The sequence below is a fragment of the Poromitra crassiceps genome (genome assembly GCF_964638095.1).
Source record: "Poromitra crassiceps genome assembly, chromosome: 6".
Classification (NCBI taxonomy): Eukaryota; Metazoa; Chordata; class Actinopteri; order Beryciformes; family Melamphaidae; genus Poromitra; species Poromitra crassiceps.
In genome coordinates, this window is record NC_139627.1 from 36330842 (window position 1) to 36353019 (window position 22178).

Genomic DNA, 22178 nt, shown 5'->3' on the forward strand with positions numbered 1-22178 from the left:
TAGTATTACTCCAGTAACTTCTTGGCTCCACTAAAAGGCTTAGAGTAAATGGGATTAGAGAGCATAAAAAAAAACATCTCTCCAAGTGCCATCTGCCTAACGACCTGAGCCTGGAGCTGTTCTTTCAGCACCACAGGACACACACCTGCAGCCACGGAGGAAAGCGCGACACCAGTATGTAATTATATCATCCGACCACTTCTGCACAGGGATCTTGTTATTCCAATTCACCTGGATAATTCTGAACTATGCAAACCTGCAAGAAGTTGTTCACATCGCAGTTGCAGGACTTGAGAGGACGACTTGAGACTTGAACCTTTTCCAAGCCCACGGATTTAAACAATTCCAGAGTTAACATGTGTCGCATATCGTTGAAATGTGTTTTCTACACTGCTGTATTTGGTTTTGCAGGCATCTTTTTGGACATAAGGACAGGTATGTATTTACAGCTTAATCAGTAAGCTCGTCGCTCAGTACTCATCCATAACATAGTCAAGCCAGTTGTCCTAACTGTGTTTGTCTTTACACCAGGTGCAGCATTGGAAGACTCCTCCATGGGTTACTTCAGTCTGCCTGCCAGTCAGGAGCAACCTAACGTGACTGATGAGACAACACCTCCACTGTATCGACACATCGTTCAGTTATCTGATGTCAAGGTGTCTCACGAGAGCCAAGGCGCTGTCTCTCGACACAAGCGCAGCATCCTCTTCCCAAGCGGAGTCAAACTGTGTGCACAAGAGACTGCTCAGCAAGTCCTTGCAAACCATCTGAGTTACTTTCACCTCAGAGGTAAGGCTGGACAATCGTCCACATATCATACAGTCGTATGACATGTACATGTAATGGATGAAGAAACACAAGCATTAGCAGAAAGTGTTCAACATCAAGAAAAAAGACGGAGACTCCCACTGATTTTCTGAAGCTATCTCCACTCTCCTTCCTTGCCCCAATTCCCCGGTCTCCCCCTCTCTCCCATCATTACCTCCCTGTTCACCCTTCATCCCAATGACGCATGCCATTTCCCCGCATGTCCCCAAGTCATTTTTCTTTTAATTCATCCAGTGTGGACAATGTGCAGGGAATGCAAAGTCCTGTAGGCATGGTCGTTTCCAGCAAGGGTTCCAGCTAGGTTAAGAAGTAAAATGGCAGTCTGTCTGTATGGGTACTATTAGGCGATTAGGCCTTATGAGATTCTCGACCAAACCGGCATGTGGTCCACTTTACGATAGGTAAGCTTCCAGCTCAAGAAACGGAAGCATGGCAAGTACAATAAGTAACGATAAGTCTATATAGACAACTGTGCCAAGATGAGTTCCATGGGGGCACAGTGAACCACACGAGTGCAAGGGGCGACTTAGAAGTCAAATGCTCTAAAGCATTTGTTCTTCAAACAGATGGTCTGCAGAGAGAGTGAAAGACAGAGAGGCTTAGGGCTTAGAGATCTTTGAGTCAGTGAGCTTTGATCTCTGATTGGTTGAAAGAGGGCCTGTTTTTCCAAACAGGGTTGGGTGGGGTTAATCTTTAGTGTGTGCGCATGTGGTCAGCCACACGTAGACATGGACCAGCGACCTGGTGCCAAGAGGAGGCCCACAATCTGTGATGGTGAAACGGTGAGGTTTCTTATCTACATGTAAGCTAGACTGGGCTGAGATGGTGGCCAGTGGCATTTCAGGCCTCAGAGATGGCGCTGGTTGATGAAGAAGATTGGAGCATATGTCTCTGTACCAACTTTGGCTTAGTGCCCAGTAGGCTGACTCATGGGAGGGAGTTACCATATGTCATGGAGTTGGCCAGGCAGTGGAGGTAGATTTGGGCTTCGACTTCCTCTGACCTTCTAGAGTCCAAACACTCAGCCATTGTTGGAAGGGATCAACGATATTATGATTCCCCCACCTCTGACCAGGCAGAGTGGACGATGTAGCTTGAGGAACCCAACACAGCCCAACACTGTGTACTCACAGCATTCAGCGAAAAAGTATTCAAGGAACATTGCTGTGGAGTGGATACTTGTGAGTTCTGTTTGTTGTAAATTCTCCCTTCTCGGTCTTTTGTTCTGCCCAGTGTGCCAGGAGACAGTATGGGAGGCTTTCAAGATCTTCTGGGATCGCCTCCCAGAGCAGGAAGAGTACCAAAGCTGGATGAGCCAATGCCAAGCGGGCACAGTTATGGCACAAGATATTGGCAGCTACTTCAGCCAATCACAGGAGCACCAGGCTCTGATTAAAAACGTGAGTTTACAAGTTTCACCACAGGTGCGGGTCTGGGACCGATACAGAACATAATAAACTACTCTGCATAGACCTGATAGCTCATCATGACTTCCATTTTTCCCACTTCCAGCGAATGAACCTGCAAGGGTTGAAAAGGTAAAGATAACTGCCCACCCTTTCCCGCAGTTCTTACCTAATACCAAATATTTCAGTCATTATTTTTGATCTCATTATTGCGTCTTGTGTTATCCTTGCCAATGTGCTGTTCTCTCTTTCTCACCACCTCACCATCTGCAGTGAACCCACCAGGTCCTCGCCGCATAGGTGCAGGTAAGGTTTTATTTTTTTATTATTCCTGATTCATTCATTTGATTCTGTTCTCATTGCTTGACTCAGACTTGGATGCTAATATCCAAGCTCTCCACTTGCTTTCGCTTCTAGTTTTAAACCCTACATTTATCAGAACCCACTTCTACCCATACATAGGCCTATCTCTCTATGCAGCACCATTTAAAACCCATTTGCTCTTCATCCTATGCATTTGTGTATTGAGTAATGGGAATCCAGCAATGTTGAGAACATCTCTCTGCTCTACAGCGCTCCGACACCAGAAGAAGCTGAGACTCCTACGCAAGGTCAGTGTCTCTGCTGACTGTGCTAGTACCTCTCAGTGTCTCTGCTGACTGTGCTAGTACCTCGAGGTCAGTGTCTCTGCTGACTGTACCTCGAATGAACAATCTTTTGACTTTGGTACTCTGCTTTGTTATAACTACTGTGCCACATCTGGATCTGTGCATGAGCATTGTTTCTATAGAGAGCCAACCTGGAACGTCACTTTCTGCTTCAGCACTGTATCAGAGATTTTCATCCGCCATTTATTTTCCCATAGACATTTCGTTGAATGAAAAAAGCAGCGTCCGCACACTCAAATCTGTGCAAATATCTTGTTTATTGCAAGCTTTCGGTCATAGACCTTCTTCAGGCATAAGACAGGTAACAAGTGAATACAGCCTATAAAAGCTCAGACAATCATCACTTGATTAGCCAATGTACAACACCTGTGTAAAAAAAAAACACTTTTGGTGGCTAAACATCAAGGGAATTGTAGTCCTATAGATTTTCAGGACTACAACCCAAAGACACAAGTGTCCATTGAGACAAGAAACACTGTAACGTACATCAAATATAATTTACAATATATACAACAGAACAAAAAACAATAGAGAATGTAACAATATGTAACCATCATAAAACATACAATCTATTGTAATTTATTCAGAGCACAACACTCATGTCAAAATCCTCATTTAGACCCAGAGGTTGTAAAGTTTAATAGACATTTCGTAAAATGTTTTACTTGTTCAAACCAAACGGTACAGATATATTTAGAAACAGGAGAAAAAATTCGGGTTTAAAGAAAATACTTTTTTCTATGTTTTTTTTTGTTTTGGTCTGAGTGAAATGGTCCTATGGTTAGTTAGTTAGTTAGTTAGTTATACTTTATTTATCCCCTTGGGGAAATTCACCCTCTGCATTTGACCCATCCTCTACTAGGAACCTTCCTAGAACTAGGAGCAGTGGGCAGCCACTGTGCAGCGCCCGGGGACCAACTCCAGTTCTTTTTGCCAGTACCTTGGCCAGGGGCACTGACAGGAGTATTAACCCTAACATACATGTTTTTCTTGATGGTGGGAGGAAACCGGAGCACCCGGAGAAAACCCACACGGACACGGGGAGAACATGCAAACTCCACACAGAAAGGACCTGGGACGGACCGGGGTTCGAACCCGGGACCTTCTTGCTGTGAGGCAATGGTCTCTCCCGATTCTAAATATAGCTGAACCGTTTGGTTTGACCAAGTAAAACAATTTTTACAAGCATTTTACGAAATGTCTATGGGAAAATAAGTTGCGGAAGAAGATCTCTGGTACAGTGCTGAAGCAGGAAGTGACACAATTGCCTGTGTGTATAGCTACATGCCTGGTTGCTTGCTCCCTGGTTTCATACAGTATGTTAGTGTGTCTTTGTGTGTGTGTGTGTGTGTGTGTGTGTGTGGTGAGTGAGTGAATTAGTCCAGGCCGAGCTTTGGAGAGGAGTCTGGGTCAGAACAGTCTAATCCATATGAATGACCATCGGGAATCACGACACTTGCCAAATGATTTACGCTCACCTCCAACAATCCCTTTTTACACCTGTATCCAACCACCCAGAAGCCACAGCTGATGGTGAAGAGAGGGAGGAGGCAGCAGCCATCGTCCCAGAGGTGGAGGATGTTGCTGTAGTCACAGAAGCCAGTCCAGTGAGTACACACACACACACACACACACACACACACACACACACACACACACACACACACACACACTGTTAACAGGTTGGGTATACCTGCACAATTACCTGCTTTGTGACTGCATCTCTTTCCCTTGGCGCAGCTGGACAATGACATCGCCGTGGCGCCTCCCACGCCCCCTGTGCTGGAGCAGGTGGTGCAGCTGAGCATCCTGCTGACCGGAGAGATGTTTAGCGAGGAGCTCAAGGAACCAGCCAGCCTCCGATACCACACCCTCAACAGACAGTTTACTGAAAAGGTTCGCCTCTTATCTGCCTCTAGCGTGCCGCGTGGTTCCCTCCCTCCCTCGATGTCTCCCCCTAGTCCCATCTTGGCTCCTCTTTGACCAACTCTATCTCCTCGTTTCGTTTATGGTCTGTGATGGATGCATTGTTACTTTTAATAACACGCACTGTAACTGCAGCAGCAGTTAAACCCACACATAGGGGCTCAAAAAGCACTTGGACTTTAAACGCATTTGGCGTTAGTGAAATAACTGCTGAAAATACAGTTTTATGATATACCTTGGGAATAGATAAACATATGCACAAGCGCATGCACAACACACACACACACACACACACACACACACACACACACAAAAAAACTCACGTGCCTTGAAGACATAACTCTGCCAGCTTTATTGTTGAGTGGAAAAATGTGGGGAGGACAAGAAGCGGAGAGGGAGCACAGGGACTTCAGACTCAGAGGTAGCAGATTAGTGGAGGGAGGGAGAGGGAGGACAAGCCAGGAGATGATAGGAGGATGCAGGACGGGCCCAGGGGGCTTTTCTCTGTGCACCTTTTATGAGATGGAATGAATTCACTGGGTCAGTGAATCAGCAGAACAATATACTTATTGTTTTTTCCAGTGAGGAGAAGCCAGCCTAGTAGACTAACGACACTAACCTTGTGAGTTGACCTCGACGTTAAAGATCTGGGCCATAGTACAAGAAATTAAAATCCTTTGAACTACTTTCAACAAGATTATTTAGCACAGTTGGAACAATAAATCACATTCAGTTGGCCAAGCAAGTTTATTGTCCCCCCCCCCCCCCCCCCAAATGATTAACAAACATCAACAGTGGCTGGTTGCTGAGTCTCATGTGGAGATGTTTGTCTTTACAGTTAGAGGGCGCTCTGGAGGGACTTCCTGGATTTAAGAGTGTCTCTGTGCTGGACTTCAGGTCAGTGTGTGGTCCTGTACAGTAGCTGGACGGGGAAAGACGTCCTTCCATTGTGGCCAAAACCACTGGAATCTGCATCTATAAGGTCATGATGGTATTTAGCTCTCTATAGATGTATCTAAAGACTTTCTCTGTGTTTCACGCAGACCTCAGAAGGATGCCCAAGGGTGAGTGGTCAAATACAGGATCTCTGGTCGTTGTGTGGCTCTGTCTGGTCGTTGTGTGGCTCTGTCTGGTCGTTGTGTGGCTCTGTCTGGTCGTTGTGTGGCTCTGTCTGGTCGTTGTGTGGTAGTTTGACCTTGAATAGTTCCCATAAGAAGTTTCTCATCCTGTCAGTATACAGTTAAGCCCACAGATCCCTTCCAGCCATTCCCCAGGCCAGTCACCTGCGCATCGCGCCATGTTGACCTGTGAGTGTGGGGGCACGTGTGAAGGTGTGTCACTGGTCGTCTGCGTTAACGGCCTTAGTGCAGTCACTCACCTGTTAAGTGGGATCAGGAAAGGGGCCAGACCGAGCGAGCAGGTGCCCTCCTATTGAGACGATTATCAGGGGTTTACGACCACACCAATCAGCATCTGGAAGAGAGAGGGAGGGAGAGAGGGAGGGAGGGGAATGCTGTGAGCAATATCTCCGTTTCCCTTGCAGGCGAGTCAGACAGCATTTTAGACATCATGTCCTTAACCTTAACACATTGAGTGCCAGCGACGCCATATGGCGTCATTAGAAATTTACCGTAGGCTGCCAGCGACGCCAAATGGCGTCAGTAACTCCAAATTGTTTTTTTGACGGGGGGGTGTCGATCTAAGCTTCTTACATCGCCTCTTACAATATTGTAGCTATTGGAGGTCTATAACCTATTTTACAAACCCCATTAGGTGGCGACAGCACTCTCCTGATAAGAGAAAGTGTAACCAAACACACAGAAGAAGTCGCTGGGGAAAAAGGAAATCGCATCGCATCCGTCCGTATGCATCGACATGCATGAAGCCAAACGCCAGTGCCTGTGCCCGCAGCAGCTGCATCCGCTGTCACAACTGAGCACCTCCGTGTCCGATAGCAACAGCAACCTGCGACAGCACATTCGCATAATCAGTCTTATTATTCTCAACTGGAAGCATTGTGGCCCGTGACAAACACACGCGGAACCAAAAAGCTGGATGTCGCGCACCATTCACTGTGTGTGCAGCAGCAGAGAGCCACCAGACACATAAGACACACCCAGGAGGAGGCGTGTGCAGTTGAGGGGGGGGGGGGGGGGGGGCACGCAGAGCACGCAGAGCAGCATACACTTCACCCAGACAGACCCAGACATCAGAAAATTAGCTTCAGAGTCAGTGATGTGCTTGAAATGTTTAATTTCACAAAAGGCTCATTATCTCAGCTCGTAGAAAACAAGGGCTGTTTTTGGTTCAATCAAGCTATCTTCTCCGGCTCATAACTAAAGAAGGGAAAATGGGATCAATAAACTTTTTTTTGCAGGTGATAGAAGAGAGTCTCATCGTTATTTGTGCGTGTTCAGTGTTTACATAGTAATTATTAAAGAAATTATATGACTGTTTTAAAATGCATTGCGGCCTATGTGGCACAGCAAGCAACCTTTTGCCCAAGGGCCGTGGCACTCAAAGTGTTAATACTCTCTCATTTTGTTGATAACCAGAGTGACTTTAACTTATGCTGTGCAAACGCGTACATTGAAACAATATTTTTACATGTATGCGAGTGAGGCTGGCAATCTTGCTAAGTGCGGATCACAGGGCAGCAGGGATAAAGGTGTGTGTGTGTGTGTGTGTGTGTGTGTGTGTGTGTGTGTGTGTGTGTGTGTGTGTGTGTGTGTGTGTGTGTGTGTGTGCGTGCGTGCGTGCGTGCGTGCGTGCGTGCGTGCGTGCGTGTGTGCGTCACCTGCTGGCTGCTGTGGGTAATGTGTGTGTGTCACCTGATGGCTGCTGTGGGTAATGCTATCACTAATTGGTGTGTGCATGTGTGTGTCCTGCTGGATGCTGTGGGTAGTGCTATAACACATTGGCCATTTTTGGCCGTTTAATCTGCCAAAATGACCTAATTCAGAAATCCGGCCCTGTCACCGTCTGCTTGGGACCTTTGCCGGGACCCGTGCCAAATAGGAATGCTGTCAGGCCGACGGTGTCCAAGGAAAATGCAACAGAGAGGACACACATACATATTGACAGACAGACTACATACATACATACATACATACATACATACATACATAATACATAGGTTTGGCCTTTTATGTGATATAGAGTAAATAAATAAAACGTTGGACGTCGCAAAATGTAAAACGTCGCAGGCATTCACAGCTGTCTTTAATTTTAATGTTAAGTGGGTTCTTTTTACAAGCCCTCAGGGATTTCATCATCCCACATATGCACACTTTTTTTTATTGTATATTTCTTCTCCCTTGTTTTAATTTATTATATGGATAAATAAAGAACTAAAGTGCCTCACTCCAGAGCAGATGCTAAGATTCAAGATTCAAGATTCACTCGATTTATTGCCATGTCAACATAGTTTTTTTTTATTTCAAATTGTTTTTATTCGTTTTTAAACAATACAAACAAGAAAAAACAAACCCCGTAGAAGACAGACAATACAAAATAGGTGCAAGGTTGCATGATGCACGTATACAATCTCCTGAATATTTGTGATGCAATGACAACCAAGTGTAAAAAACAAACAAACAAACAAACAAACAAACAAAATAATAATAATAATAGAGACAAGGAAAGAACAAGAGGGGGGTGGGAAGAGGGTAGGGTAGAGCTGTTGGGGGCTACTAATCTAAAGTTCTTGCGTCAAATTCCTTATCATAATAATCTAAGAAGGGGTGCCAAGTCATTTCAAACTTTTCCAGAGAACCCTGGACTGTGCAACCATGTCAACATAGTTGACAAGGAATTTGTCTTGGTTCACTCTCAGACAAAGACAGTGCAGCAGCAGCACACAATATACAAACAGTAAACATCAAACACAAAAAAGACATTCAGGAACAGTACCCAGCAGCATCGTATTCAGCAGAAAGTGCAAAGTTTAAGGTGCTATAGGTCATACATAATAATGATTCAGTGCAAATGCAGATGTCATATGGTTTGGAGGTACATTAGGTGCAATCTCTGAAGCGAGATGTTTTGCTCTTAATGCTCCTGTGTCTCCTGCCTGATGGGAGGAGGTTAAAGAGGTAGTGTGCTGGATGAGAGCGGTCTGCTCTGATTCTATTAGCCGTCCTGATTATTCTTGTGGAATAGAGTGGTGTCAGTGAGGGGAGACTGCAGACGATGATTTTAGATGCTCAGCGTATTACTCCTTCCAGTTAAACGAGGGGAGAGGTGTCCTCATTTTCCACACAAATGTTCCCAGTCCATACAGCACTAGAGTTTGTGCTATATCTAAACACTCATACTTTCAAGCTGTTTGCCAGCTCACCCAACTTTACATTCAGCCTCTATACTCGCAGTAAGTGACTGGAAAGTCTCCTGGATGCGGGAGCCACTCTCAGAAGGAACAAAACGGCTCAGACATGACTTTGATTTAACGTCCAACCTGCTAAAAGAGTTGTAGAACGCTCACAGTTGACCGATGGCCTGACTGATTTACTCCTGCTTGGAATGCCCAGTGCGATTATAGGCCAAAAAACGCCAGAGTCAGCACAGTGATCAATATCATCATAATAAACATGGAAACCTCACAAGAGATTCCAGGCCTTGGAAAAAGCCATCTATCAGCCTTCATTTGACTACTGGGAGCCTTCCACTCTGACCTAGTTTGTTGGGCTCTGGCAAGCGGCTGAGCACGTGCCGGCCTAAAACCACACACACACACACACACACACACACACACACACACACACACACACACACACACACACACACACACACACACACACACACACACAGAAGACTTTTGCCTTGATGGAAATTCATACATAGGTATCAACTTCACAATTTATATTTGTCTAAGAAACACATTTAAAACATTTCGGCATAAGCCAATAGATCAAAATGGCTTTAAAGGGATAGTTTTGATTTTTGGAACCCTAGCCCTATTTGTTACAGTTACCAATGATGATGTTGATTGGTAGATTCCTTTCTCAGCAGCACAAGTCATGCTGTTCCTCATACTAGCTGCAGATAGTTAGCCACAATCCAATACAAGGTCAATGGGGTCACGCTCCTGTCTGTTCAAGCTGACTGAGGCTCACTGAAATGTGCTTTGTGTGCACTGTGGAGGAACGTAGTATGCTACATTCAGTCAGGTGTGTTCAAACTTTAGCCTGGTATAGTGTATTCTAATTAAACTGTATGATGAATGAAGAATGGTCTTTGAAGGCACTGACCAGTATATGGACTGGATGGGGCTACTGTGTGTGTCTCCAGGCTGGATGGCGTGGTGGTGGACTATGCGGTCACGGTGCTGGTGGACGGGGCGGGCGTGAGCACGGAGCAGCTGTCCTACCTGACCCTGCAGTCCAACCGGGTGGAGAACTCCTACCACCAGGTGGAGGAGCGCCCCACCGTGGTCTACACCATCAGCGAGGTCCGACACTACATCACCGAAGCGCTGCACACAGAGGAGCTAGAGGAGCGTGGTAAGGCGATGGCCAGCAAATGCACACGCCACTATCGCATATTTATTTATTTTGCTTGACAGCAGTGTTCGTCACTATACAGTATATCCAAGGGCCTTTCTGTGTGGAGTTTGCATGTTCTCCCCGTGCCCCTTGGGGGTTTCCTTCATATAGGAACCCCGCACCAAAACATGCAATATCCTAGTGGCTGAAGTGGTGCCTCCTCTGGTTGTTCGGGGCGCCTGTTCGGAGGGAGGGGAACTCATTGGAATAGCGTGAACCTCCCACATGCTATGTCCTACCGGTGAAGCTTCCCTTGTCAGGTGAAAAGAAGCGACTGGCTACTGCCAATGTCTTGGAGGAAGCATGGAGCCAGTTTCGGCTCGGGTCCGAGCCGAGTCCCGGGTCCCCAGTGTTCTCCGAGAAGAGTCTGAGTCAAGTCCCCATTGCCTGAGTCTGAGTCTGGAGTTACTGAACATGAGCGTGAATCCACATGTAGGTGGAACACACGTGCCTGCCCTTGCACAAAATTGAATAATGTCACACTATTAATATAGCTATCAGTATCTGGTTCCAAATTATTAGGGACTATTACCAAAAAAAAAAAAAAACGAAAAAAGTCTATCCAATAACAAGTCCGAGTCCTAATGCTTGAAAGCTCGAGTTCAAGTCACTCGACTTTGAGTCCCGGAAATGAGTCCTGAAAAGTCCTGAAAATGAGTCCTGGGCAGTGATGTCACTTGGGAACACTGCTAGCACTGATGTCACTTGGGAACACTGTTAGCAGTGATGTCACTTGGGAACACTGCTGGGCAGTGATGTCACTTGGGAACACTGTTAGCAGTGATGTCACTTGGGAACACTGCTAGCAGTGATGTCACTTGGGAACACTGCTAGCACTGATGTCACTTGGGAACACTGTTAGCAGTGATGTCACTTGGGAACACTGCTGGGCAGTGATGTCACTTGGGAACACTGTTAGCAGTGATGTCACTTGGGAACACTGCTAGCAGTGATGTCACTTGGGAACACTGTTAGCAGTGATGTCACTTGGGAACACTGCTGGGCAGTGATGTCACTTGGGAACACTGCTAGCAGGGATGTCACTTGGGAACACTGCTAGCAGTGATGTCACTTGGGAACGCTGCTAGCAGTGATGTCACTTGGGAACGCTGCTAGCAGTGATGTCACTTGGGAACACTGCTGGGCAGTGATGTCACTTGGGAACGCTGCTAGCAGTGATGTCACTTGGGAACGCTGCTAGCAGTGATGTCACTTGGGAACACTGCTGGGCAGTGATGTCACTTGGGAACGCTGCTAGCAGTGATGTCACTTGGGAACGCTGTTAGCAGTGATGTCACTTGGGAACACTGCTGGGCAGTGATGTCACTTGGGAACACTGCTGGGCAGTGATGTCACTTGGGAACACTGCTAGCAATGATGTCACTTGGGAACACTGCTAGCAATGATGTCACTTGGGAACACTGCTGGGCAGTGATGTCACTTGGGAACGCACCGGCGATGGCAATGCAAGCAAGGCAGGGCAAAATGTCCAAATGTCATATCAAATGGAGACACGGGAGATCCAGCATTGATATTACAACAGAGCTACACCACTTGAGAAAACATTCCAGCCTTTTAATAGGCTCATCTGTTTCTTATTCATCTGCTCTTGCTGTCAGAGAGGACATAGACATATTTATAAGGCATTTCAGCTCAAAAGTGGGCCATTTTTAATGAACAAATAACAGAGTCATCAGTTATAGGAACTGTATATTTATTCTGCGCTACAGTTAAATCCTCATCATTAAATGGTCTGTCTAATAGAGCTCAGCCAAAAGGATTTTTGAAATGTGATCCCCCAGATTTTTCGCTTTGCCTCAATCCATTATTTTGTCTTATATCCAGTAGATTTTTTTTTAACTCACAGCCATGATAGTCCTGAAGGCACCCCCCTTTCTGCCACTCTCTCTCTCTCTCTCTCTCTCTCTCTCTCTCTCTCTCACATACACACACACAGACACACAGACAGACAGAGACACACACACACACACACACACACACACACACACACACACACACACACACACACACACACACACACACACACACACACACACACACACACTCTCTCTCTCTCTCTCTCTCTCTCTCTCAAATGCACACATCTACTGTGTGTGGATTGAAATCATTCAGTAAGTAGGTTAGCTAGCTCCCACTTGAGGCCAAGGCCCCTCTCCAGCAAATTGAAGAAAGAGGAGGCTATAATATAATGACTCTACCATCTCCTCCATCTGTGGGGTTTCTCCCTGACCATGTTTTTGAGAGAATGGGTGTCATTAGTTTAGTGTGTTAGCAAGCTTCTCTGAAGATGGATGCCATCTGATGCCCACATGAGTTATGGGCCGGGACATGTGATTGAAGGGCTAAACGCTCTCGTATGGCTGCCTGGCATGTGTGCCTGCTGACTTACAGGCACTGCTTGGCTGCAGTGTTCAGCTTTGGTGGTAATGCAGTCATAGCTTTGGCCCAAAAGAGCTGATATCAGGGCCAAATCTGAGTGCTGGTTCGTATGTAAATGCACAGTCAGCAGGACGACTGTCAGTGGTGGTCACAGGGATAGTCTGAGGTTGACACAGTTTAAAGTCTATCATGGCTGACTGAGTAGGACAATACTGTTGCCACTGATAGAGGAAGACTTATTTGGGCTGTTTAGTGTCTCTTGTCCTTGGTGTGTCACTTTCTAGTCATGTTTATTTCTCCCATGGTTCCACAGTGTCTGAGTCCCTGGAGTCTGTCCACACCACTGCTGGAGCCACGGTGAGTCACTTCTTGCTTATCTGAATGACAACACTCTTCATGGCAACAGTCTATCTCGAGGCTGTCCTGCCGCCGCATTGAGCTTCACAAAGTTACTACATGAGTTTGTGGAATGAATCTGACAGTTTGAGTATGTTTGAGGTTTAGCTAATAGGAACCGGTTGGTGCTGTTATCCAGACCGCACCAATACAGGTAGGTGGATGAGCTCACCAGTACAGGTAAAGGATGAAGCAAGGCTTTGAGGATTATCTCGGCTCTTGCTGTAATAATCCACTGCTATTCTGGGGCAAGGGTTACAGTGCAGCCAACCACAGTGAGTCAAGAAGAGAGACAGCGCATATGTGTGCGGTCAGAGACAAGTACGACCATCTATAATGTGTCTAGATCATTTCACATCTTTGTACTGTCTTGTGGTCTTGTGGTCTTGAGTGTGCCGTTTGATGCTAATCAGACATCAGAGTTAGAATAGCCTTTGCTGGCTCTGCTTGTTCACTTTATAGCACAGCTCTCTAAGTGATTAATTGGAGTCATTATATGGATTGGGAGAGTTTGGCAAATTCCTCATCATCAGTAATTGATTTACAGGCAAGCACACATAGCTACTGTCTGTGCCACCGGAGCACTTGGCCGCCCTGTGCTGCCCTGCTTTGATTTGGGACTGGAACATTTGATATTCAACTTGTTTCCCCCCATGCTTTCTTCTGCGAGCTGTGTGAAATGTGGTGAGGAGGAAAGGGCTGCCTGTTTGCATCGAAATGGACTCGTCTCAATTAGTAGATTATTACAAAGTATGTTTGTGATGCAGGTCAATATTGTGGTTGATGCCCTGGAAGGAGACACTGAGGATGTCAACAAAGCTGACCTTTTGTCTGAAGCCTCCGAGAGCGAGGCAGCGGCCGTGGGGAAGAAGAACATCATCGTTCTGGAGGAGAGCGCAAACGAGCCTCCTGCTCCTGTCCTGACCACCACTGTACCTGAGGGTGACCGTGAGTGTTGATCCTGCACACACACTCACACGTCGCTTCTGGCACTTTCTCCTGCACTGTTGGTCCCCTCACCATTTTCATATCTACCGTACTCTTTTCATGTGCATCCTTGTCAATGCAAACAATGCTTTCTTTCTTTTTCCAGGCATTGAGGAGGAAGGCCTGTTGCTGGAGGATGCTGTGCAGAGCCCCGATGAAGAGGGACCCCCACCAGAGGAGCTCCCGGCTGAGCCTCCCTCCCCTGAGCTGCCTGAGGTCATCACACTGCCTGAACCACCAGTGGAAATAGAGGCCTCAGGCACAGGCGGCCTGGAGGACATTCTCTGGCCATCTACAACCACAGAAGAGAAAGAAACTCTTGAGACCACAGCAGAAGAGGTAGCCATAGAGGTTGATGCCATCTCTGAAGAGGAAACGGTGGAAGATGTGGCAACAGGAGAAGGGCTTGGTGCTGAAGATGTGGTGACTGTGGAAGAGGCAGGAGAGGAGCACCTGCATGAGGTTGTTCTCAGTGTGGAAATGCTACCTGTCAGCGATGGCTCCATGGAGGGCGCAGGAGAAGATCTCAACCTCCCAGACGTTCCACCTGCTGCTGAGGAGGCTCCCCCAGATCAGCCCGAGGACGAGGCAGCCATCAATGTGGTGCCGGCCTATCCTGAGCCATCTGAATATGAGGAGGTAATCGAAGAGGATACTGTGGAGGTAACAACAGAGAAAGAGGATCAATTGGTGCCAGAAGGGGCTGCACCTGAAGCTCCAGTTCTCGAGGAGGAGGCTCCAGAATCTCCGGAGATCTCGATGGAGGACCTTACAGAGGATGAGATCCTACTGGTCGACATAGATGTACCTGAGCCACCAGCCACAGCTTCCCCAAGCCTCGCCCAACCAACGGCCCTCTCTCCAGAGAAGGAGTCTCCTTTCACCCGTATCTCTGACATTAGACCTGCCGTTGAGTGGCACCCTGACATCTCTTTCACTATGGAGGTAAAAAAAAAAGAATGGAAGGTTTGATATTTCCTGTCCCCCCAAAACATAGCCAATACATTGGATATCATAACACTGCCTTTTTTAGTCTTTTAGCTCTTTTGCTTTCAAGTAAGAACTATCAATCCAAAACCAATGCCCTTTTTTACCCTCCAGGTCCAGACCCCTGAGGTAGGCTTGGCTGACATCACCGATGCAGACCCGGGTTATGATGTGGTTCATTATGGTTATGGTGTGACCAACCACATGGAGGAGGGCAGTAGCGGATTTCCATCTGGTGTGGTGCACAGCACAGACCGAGCCAGCATCGCCCTGCCCGTCAACCCCGGGCGAGCACTGATGGTCTTCTTCAGCCTGAGGGTTACCAACATGATATTCTCCGAGGATCTCTTCAATAAGAGTTCCCCAGAGTACAAGGCTTTGGAGCAACGCTTCGTAGAACTGGTAAACTACTCATCTTTGTGCCGTGTTATTCTTTGTGTAGTTAAGATTTCTGCGACTGCTTGTGACGTAAAATTTCAAATGTTTTCATCTCCCCCCCCCCCCCCCCCCCCAGCTTGTCCCCTACCTGCAGTCCAACCTGAGCAACTTCCAGAACCTGGAGATCCTCAACTTCAGGAATGGGAGCATTGTGGTCAACAGCCGGATGAAGTTTGGCAAGCCGGTGCCTCGTGGTGTCACCAGCGCCGTCTATCTGATCCTGGAGGACTTCTGTAACACAGCCTACCAGACCATGAACTTGGCCATCGATAAGTACTCGCTGGACGTGGAGTCAGGTGTGGGTCATCTGTTGTACAGTGTGGTATGAGGAAAACACATCTGTGTCGTGTTTATAGAAGTGGTGTGAACGGTGGTGAGAGGAGAACAATTATGAAAGCTTTTGTCAGATGTGTTTTAATGGGTGTCTGTGTAGTCTCAGAAGATTGCATGGTCAAATAACACTGTAGTGAGTCACTCTGGAAAAATGTGTGTGTGCGCGCGCGCGTGTGTTTGTGCACCAGCCCGTATGTGTGTGTGTGTGTGTGTACGCGCCCGTGTGTGTGCGTACGCGCCCGTGTGTGTGCCTGTGCGTGTGCGCTCGTGTGTTTGCAAAGGCCAGGGAAAGCAGGTGTTAAAACCCTTTGGGGACACTCTGGGTTTTGGTGGACCAATGTCATGGTCACATCAACTGATGAGATAATTCTGGCTTATTTGACCATCAGCCAAGTTAAAACAGCATTAACCACCCTTTGATTCAGTAAGCAGGTCTGGTGTTACACTACTGTATGTGTATATCATATTTACTTATTTAGAATATGGATCAGTTATGGGCCTAGCTTGAAGTTTCCTAGACACACTTTCTCTCTCAGACCATTGTGTGAGACCATCAGTCAATCGGCTTACATTATAGTCGGCCGTTGATAATATCAGTGAATCATACTTGTCTTTACGATTATGCCCCAGCTGTCATCGTCTGGTGTGAGTCACGCATAATGCACAATGCTGTATCCCAGCATGCAGTAGGGCAGATACTGCACAAAACCCGGAGGACATTATCTTTGTGTCAGTCTGTATGTATGTTATTCATTTTAGGAAAAAACAACCATCAATCATTCAACAACCATAACATTATTATTACATTTATTGTTTGATATTTAAAATGTTTATAATTTGTGTGTGTGTCTATTTTAGACTATCCTTGTAAGAAGAACCAGAGTTTGTTTCATCAAATTATTTTATTTTGTAAGAGTATGTCACTTTTTTCAAATGGTCAATATCTCATTTTAACAATCTTGGTAAACTTGTGAGATGGTGGGAGCAATGGAGGTGACTTCTGCGTTTAAGCGACGCAGTCATGTGACCCAATTCTTATGAACTCTGATCATTGATGAGACTATAAAAGAAGCTGCAGTGTATAATTATCCTGATCGTAATTTTTTCTCCAAATACCTAATTGGTCCTATCTTTTTATTTGCAGGTGACCAGGCAGACCCCTGTAAGTTCCAGGCGTGTAACGAGTATGCAGAGTGTAGGGTGAATCGGTGGTCGGGCGAGGCGGAGTGTGTGTGTAACGCTGGCTACTTCAGTGTGGACGGCCTGCCCTGTCAGAGCATCTGTGACCTGCGGACTGACTTCTGCCTCAATGACGGCAAATGTGACATCATCCCCGGCCAGGGAGCCATCTGCAGGTGGGCGCACTGGCTATTAGGGAGATGAAGAGAGAGAAGTGCGTGTGTGTGCGTGTTAGTGAGCTTGACAGGTTATATTGGTCCATCACAGAAAGGTATACCCAACTGATTTTCAAATCATTTACTTTCTTGTAATTCAGGCAGGAGGGAGTGCTTTTTAGCTTCTAAAGTTAAAGTCTGTGGGTTTGAAGCGTTGAAGAGCCTTTATTCTCTTTGGCTGGTCATATTGTTAAAACCTGCGCCCCCTCATGAAACACAGTCATGACCAACCAAATAGAATAAAGGCTCTTAAATTGTTTTTCAGAGTGCTTTGGATCCTACCTTTTTTCCACACTTTCTTATAATCATCGAAACATATGCCAATAATTATTTGCAAATACATTTGACCCAGGTCTGACCCTGACTGTGCCAATAAAAATGATAGAATGGTTCATAGGATAGGCTTTTACTATCTAGAACAGTGCTACTCAACCTGGCCCTACTCAGGAGCCACATTGACAAAAACATATTTTTGCAAGAGCCACAATCCAAAAACCTCCCTTTCCTCCCTGAAACCAGTTCGGTTCTGTTTGCGTCTTGCCAGCTTTTCAGCTTTTCCTTTATCTCTCCACCTTTCAGAAAGTCGGTACTGAACCTTGGGTGCTTTGTTTCGTGACGGCGCTGCAAATTGGACCTTTTGAATTATGAAATGACGTTATCACAAAGCACACAGATGCATTTTCCCAAACCCATGGACAGAAAGAAAAACTTGAATTCGCAGTCCTCTTTAAATGTTCGATATTCCTCTTCATATTTGCCTTTTATTACGTTCTTTAGCCATTTTAGGTTCGTGCTAAGCTAGTGTTCCCAGTGTGACGGAGTTTGCACTTGTCTTAGAGCGCGACACTTAAAAATTGTGATTGGTTGTTCAGACGATTGAGGGGTTGGGGCCACGGGGCATAATAGATTGATGAGAATGAAATGTTGATGAATTCTGCTGACAATGTTGTGTGTGTGCACGCGTGTGTGTGTGTGTGCGCGCCGTGTTGATGTGTGTCTGTTGGTGTGTTGATAAATTCAAATCGGTGACAAAAAAAACACATTTCTCCAGGCTGTTGTATGTGACATGCTTTGTAACTGGAATGATTATGAACAGACGCAGAAACGGTCCTGTGTGCCAAGATGAGGGCTGGACCTCTAGTTTCACCCCCAGCACCACGTCATAAAACATGCAGGCAGTCCCAGATGCTGTTGTTTACTTCACACTATCCAACCAAAAGAGTTCACACGTTGCATGGAGACAGCAAATCAACATTTCAAGTTTTATTACAAAACATGATATTAGTAATTTAAAATAGTGACACATGCTTTTACACTTAGTCAATACTGCAGACGTGTTGTTATGAATTATCTGAACACACGTGCTTACAAAATACAAACAGTTTTCCCGGATCTAATCATCTGTTTTTGAAATATTGGGTAATAAATTTCATGCAACTTGTTTTCCATAGTTAACATCGCCTCTCGCTAAGCGAAATGAGACCCAGACTTACAAACAATGCAAATTGTGGATTTCTTTTCAAAATAAACACTGTTTTGTTGGTTTCTTTTCCATGATTGTGTTATGTGTGTTGTTCTGACAAACAACAGAATAGATTGTGTTAGTCCACACTCAAAAAGAAGAATAGACAGATGAGCAGTGCCCAAACATTTCTCTGCTCTCCTGAATGATTAAAGAACGACGACCTACAACCTGGACCACACAACCCATTCTTCTGTTCCTGGTCTTCGCCCCACTTTGATCTCAAGTGACTTCTTGACCTCGTTCTCACAAATGTCCGCTGTCATCCTAGGTGTCGTGTCGGGGAGAACTGGTGGTACAGAGGAGAGCACTGCGAAGAGTACGTGTCGGAGCCGCTGGTGGTCGGCATAGCGATCGCCTCTGTAGCTGGCTTCCTATTGGTGGCCTCTGGAGTGATCTTCTTCCTGGCCAGGACGCTACGGGATCAATACGACAAGGATGAGGCGGAGGACCCCATACGGTGAGGCAAAGGGCTTCATAAAGGCCAGAACCACTCAAACGCAATATAAGACCTAACACTCCGTTGGCTATGATTAGTGCTGATCCTTCGGCATCTTATCCATGGCATGCAACTTTGTTTATGAGTAATTTCTCAACACAGAACAGATGCAGTAGTGTAATTTAGGACACGGATGTTAGGAGTGTGTGTCTCACTAAGCCACAGTTAGAACAGAAGAGACAGCATAGCCTTGATTCATACTGTGTCTCTCTCCATTAGTCTCTCAAGACAGACAGAGTCTGGTGTATTGTCATGAGGGGACATACAGTAATTAGCTGAGACACATCCTGTGACTAACCTGACGCTGCCAGATGGTTTTGTTTGTTTTCACGTAACCATATGAGAACGAAACCCTTCAAAAGGTGGAGCGCTTTCAAAAAATACCTGACAGGTGATTGGATGAACCATCTGTCCATCACAGCCTGGCTTTTGCTGGGGTCAGAGCCATGTATATAGAAAAGTCGCGACATCTCCATTCACTCCAGTGGGCCAGTTTTCTACATTGTAAATGGAACTTTTGGTAAAAAGGAACTTTTAGGAAGTAAGGTTCTGGCACTGTCGAGTTGCAGCAGAATAGACCGTTTGTGATGTACTTTGAAAGGGTAAGGCATTTAAATAATCAAATTGTATATTATCAGCTTTATTTTATGCATTTTAAACGTAGCGTGAGCCCCCTTCCTGGATCTGCATTTTGGACCTCCGCTGACGCCTCTCTCTTACTAGATTGCTCTGGCTGGGGTCGCCACCTCAATCTGCATCATAGGATGCTGATTCGGATTCAAACCAATAGATTGGAGCGTGGGAGGATGGATTTGTCGGGTGATCGTGATCTTGCGCAAGTCCAGCTGCCTCGCAAGATTAGAACTGCATCATCTGTATCTGAGAAAATGAGCCACGACACTGTCTCCTCCCTCATCTTAGGCATCTTTCTCCTCCTGTCCTCCTTTGCTGCTCCTCCCTACCTCTCTTGCACATGCATACACACACACTGATACAGTATCTGTCCACTATCTCTCACTGCATCTCTGTGTGACTGGCATTGCTCCCAGGGTGGCCTGTGTTAACCTCAGCCAATTAAGTGATCAAATATTGCGTTGATCTATGTCCAAAAAGCCTGAACAACAGGCTTCCTGATACATCCAAGTCAATGGAACGGTGTCAATGGAAAAGGAATGATCCCAGATTAATGTTAGCAAATGCTAAAATCCTGTGTCCAACCCTGTGTCTGTTTGCAATCATATCCACCTCATCCACTGACACAAAGTGACCTCTACATTCGGACTGATTTATGTGTGTGTGTGTGTGTGTGTTCCCTCACAGGCGAGCAGAGAGCCTCCCCTCTCTGGAGAGGGCCACCAAGTACAACCCCATGTACGAGAGTGAGGCCACCACGGGCTACAGCCACTACTACCGCCGCTACCCCGAGGCTCCCGTCTACAGCAGCGCAAGCGCCGAGGCCTCCACCGACTTCAGCAGCGAGGAGATACGACACATCTATGAGAACAGTGAACTGACCAAGGAGGTGTGTGTGCATCCAACTTATAGAGTTTTTAACCTGTGTTTATCCACTGAAATTTGACTCGAGTCAGGTTCTCCCGACTTTCAGGCTACAAGCTTGTTTCTGTAACCATCTGCCTACTACTGCTCCCTTACAAAGGAAGCCATTGTAGTTTTTTTCTGTGAGTGAAATTTGATTGGGCCGGATCCTGTTCAGTTGATAGTTTATCTGCCTGTGCTGTGATGTAATGTTCTCTCCTGGCTGACATTATGTGCCTCTGCAGGAAATCCAAGACAGGATACGCATCATTGAGCTGTACGCTAAGGACCGGCAGTTTGCAGACTTTGTGCGGCACCATCAAGTGTGAGTGTCTCTCTTGTATTTCCCTCTTGGTGGATTCATACCGCAATGAGATAGACACCTGGAAACATACCAAACGAGGAGGATTCATACCACAATGAGATAAACACCTGGAAACATACCAAACGAGGACATGAGTCAAAGGGAAAGTGAGGTTGAGATACAGAATGGTGGGCAAGAAAGGGAGTAGTCTGGTGGAGTTGGAGGAGACGAAGAGTACGAGCCGTGCCAAAGCATGCATGGAAATGATATCTCACTCCTAAATCTTCACCAGGCCTGACACAGTTTGACAGGAACCGTTTCAGACACAGCCACTCTTTGGTCTGCCCACAGCCTGGCAATAGCTGGGTCTCTGTGTGCCATGGTGATTGTCCATGCCAGATAAAGTTCTATTGGTATTATGGTGTTGTGCCATGTGTGTGAAAGAGTGCTAGTAGTATTGAGCTAGATTGATTAGCGTGCTACAGTGAAGATGTGATGTCTGTGCTGCACGTGCTGCCTGTTAAACCCAATAAATGTGTTTGTGTCTTTGTACCGCAGTACCCTGGATACCCGCGGAGAGAGCTCCTCTACACAGGCATGAAAGTATCCCGTGGACAACAAGGTATTTCACCCGTAGGTGTCAATCAAGTGTCTAATAGTAGGCTTGTCTATGCTGTGTGTAATGTGTGCTATGTTGATCCAGCGCACACTGCTCACGGACACACCTCTCTCGCCCTACAGAAGCATGCCTTTATCTTGCAAGAGTGAAGATTCCTGTCGAGAGTTCCCTTTTGCTACCTGTGGCACTGGACTGCACTGTTTCAGATGGACTGTCATGTAGCGAGCATATTGATTTATCACGACCCAAGCCCCTCCTCCTGGCCTGTCACTCACCACAGCATGGGCGTTGCTCTCTGGACTGTTCTCTCTCTTTCCTCAGTGCCTTCTCTTGACTGGGTGAGCTGTGCTGACAGCAGTGTGATGTCGTCACGGGACCTGCTTGCTGCTCAC

At 46.4% G+C, this 22178-nt stretch overlaps 1 protein-coding gene across 1 annotated transcript; it reads left to right on the forward strand.

Annotated features, from left to right (window-relative positions):
* Window positions 1-356: 356 nt before the first annotated feature.
* impg2a (interphotoreceptor matrix proteoglycan 2a) lies at window positions 357-21768 on the forward strand (the record flags this gene model as incomplete). The annotated part of the gene is made up of 20 exons (XM_083638212.1): window positions 357-435; window positions 532-789; window positions 2062-2228; window positions 2341-2366; window positions 2778-2845; window positions 4421-4509; window positions 4643-4798; window positions 5667-5725; window positions 5872-5892; window positions 10118-10329; window positions 13085-13128; window positions 13935-14115; window positions 14261-15099; window positions 15256-15543; window positions 15656-15875; window positions 17057-17267; window positions 19100-19288; window positions 20648-20849; window positions 21109-21188; window positions 21726-21768. The coding sequence occupies 20 exons, from the start codon at window positions 357-359 to the stop codon at window positions 21766-21768; spliced, it is 3432 nt and encodes a 1143-aa protein (XP_083494338.1).
* Window positions 21769-22178: the final 410 nt, after the last annotated feature.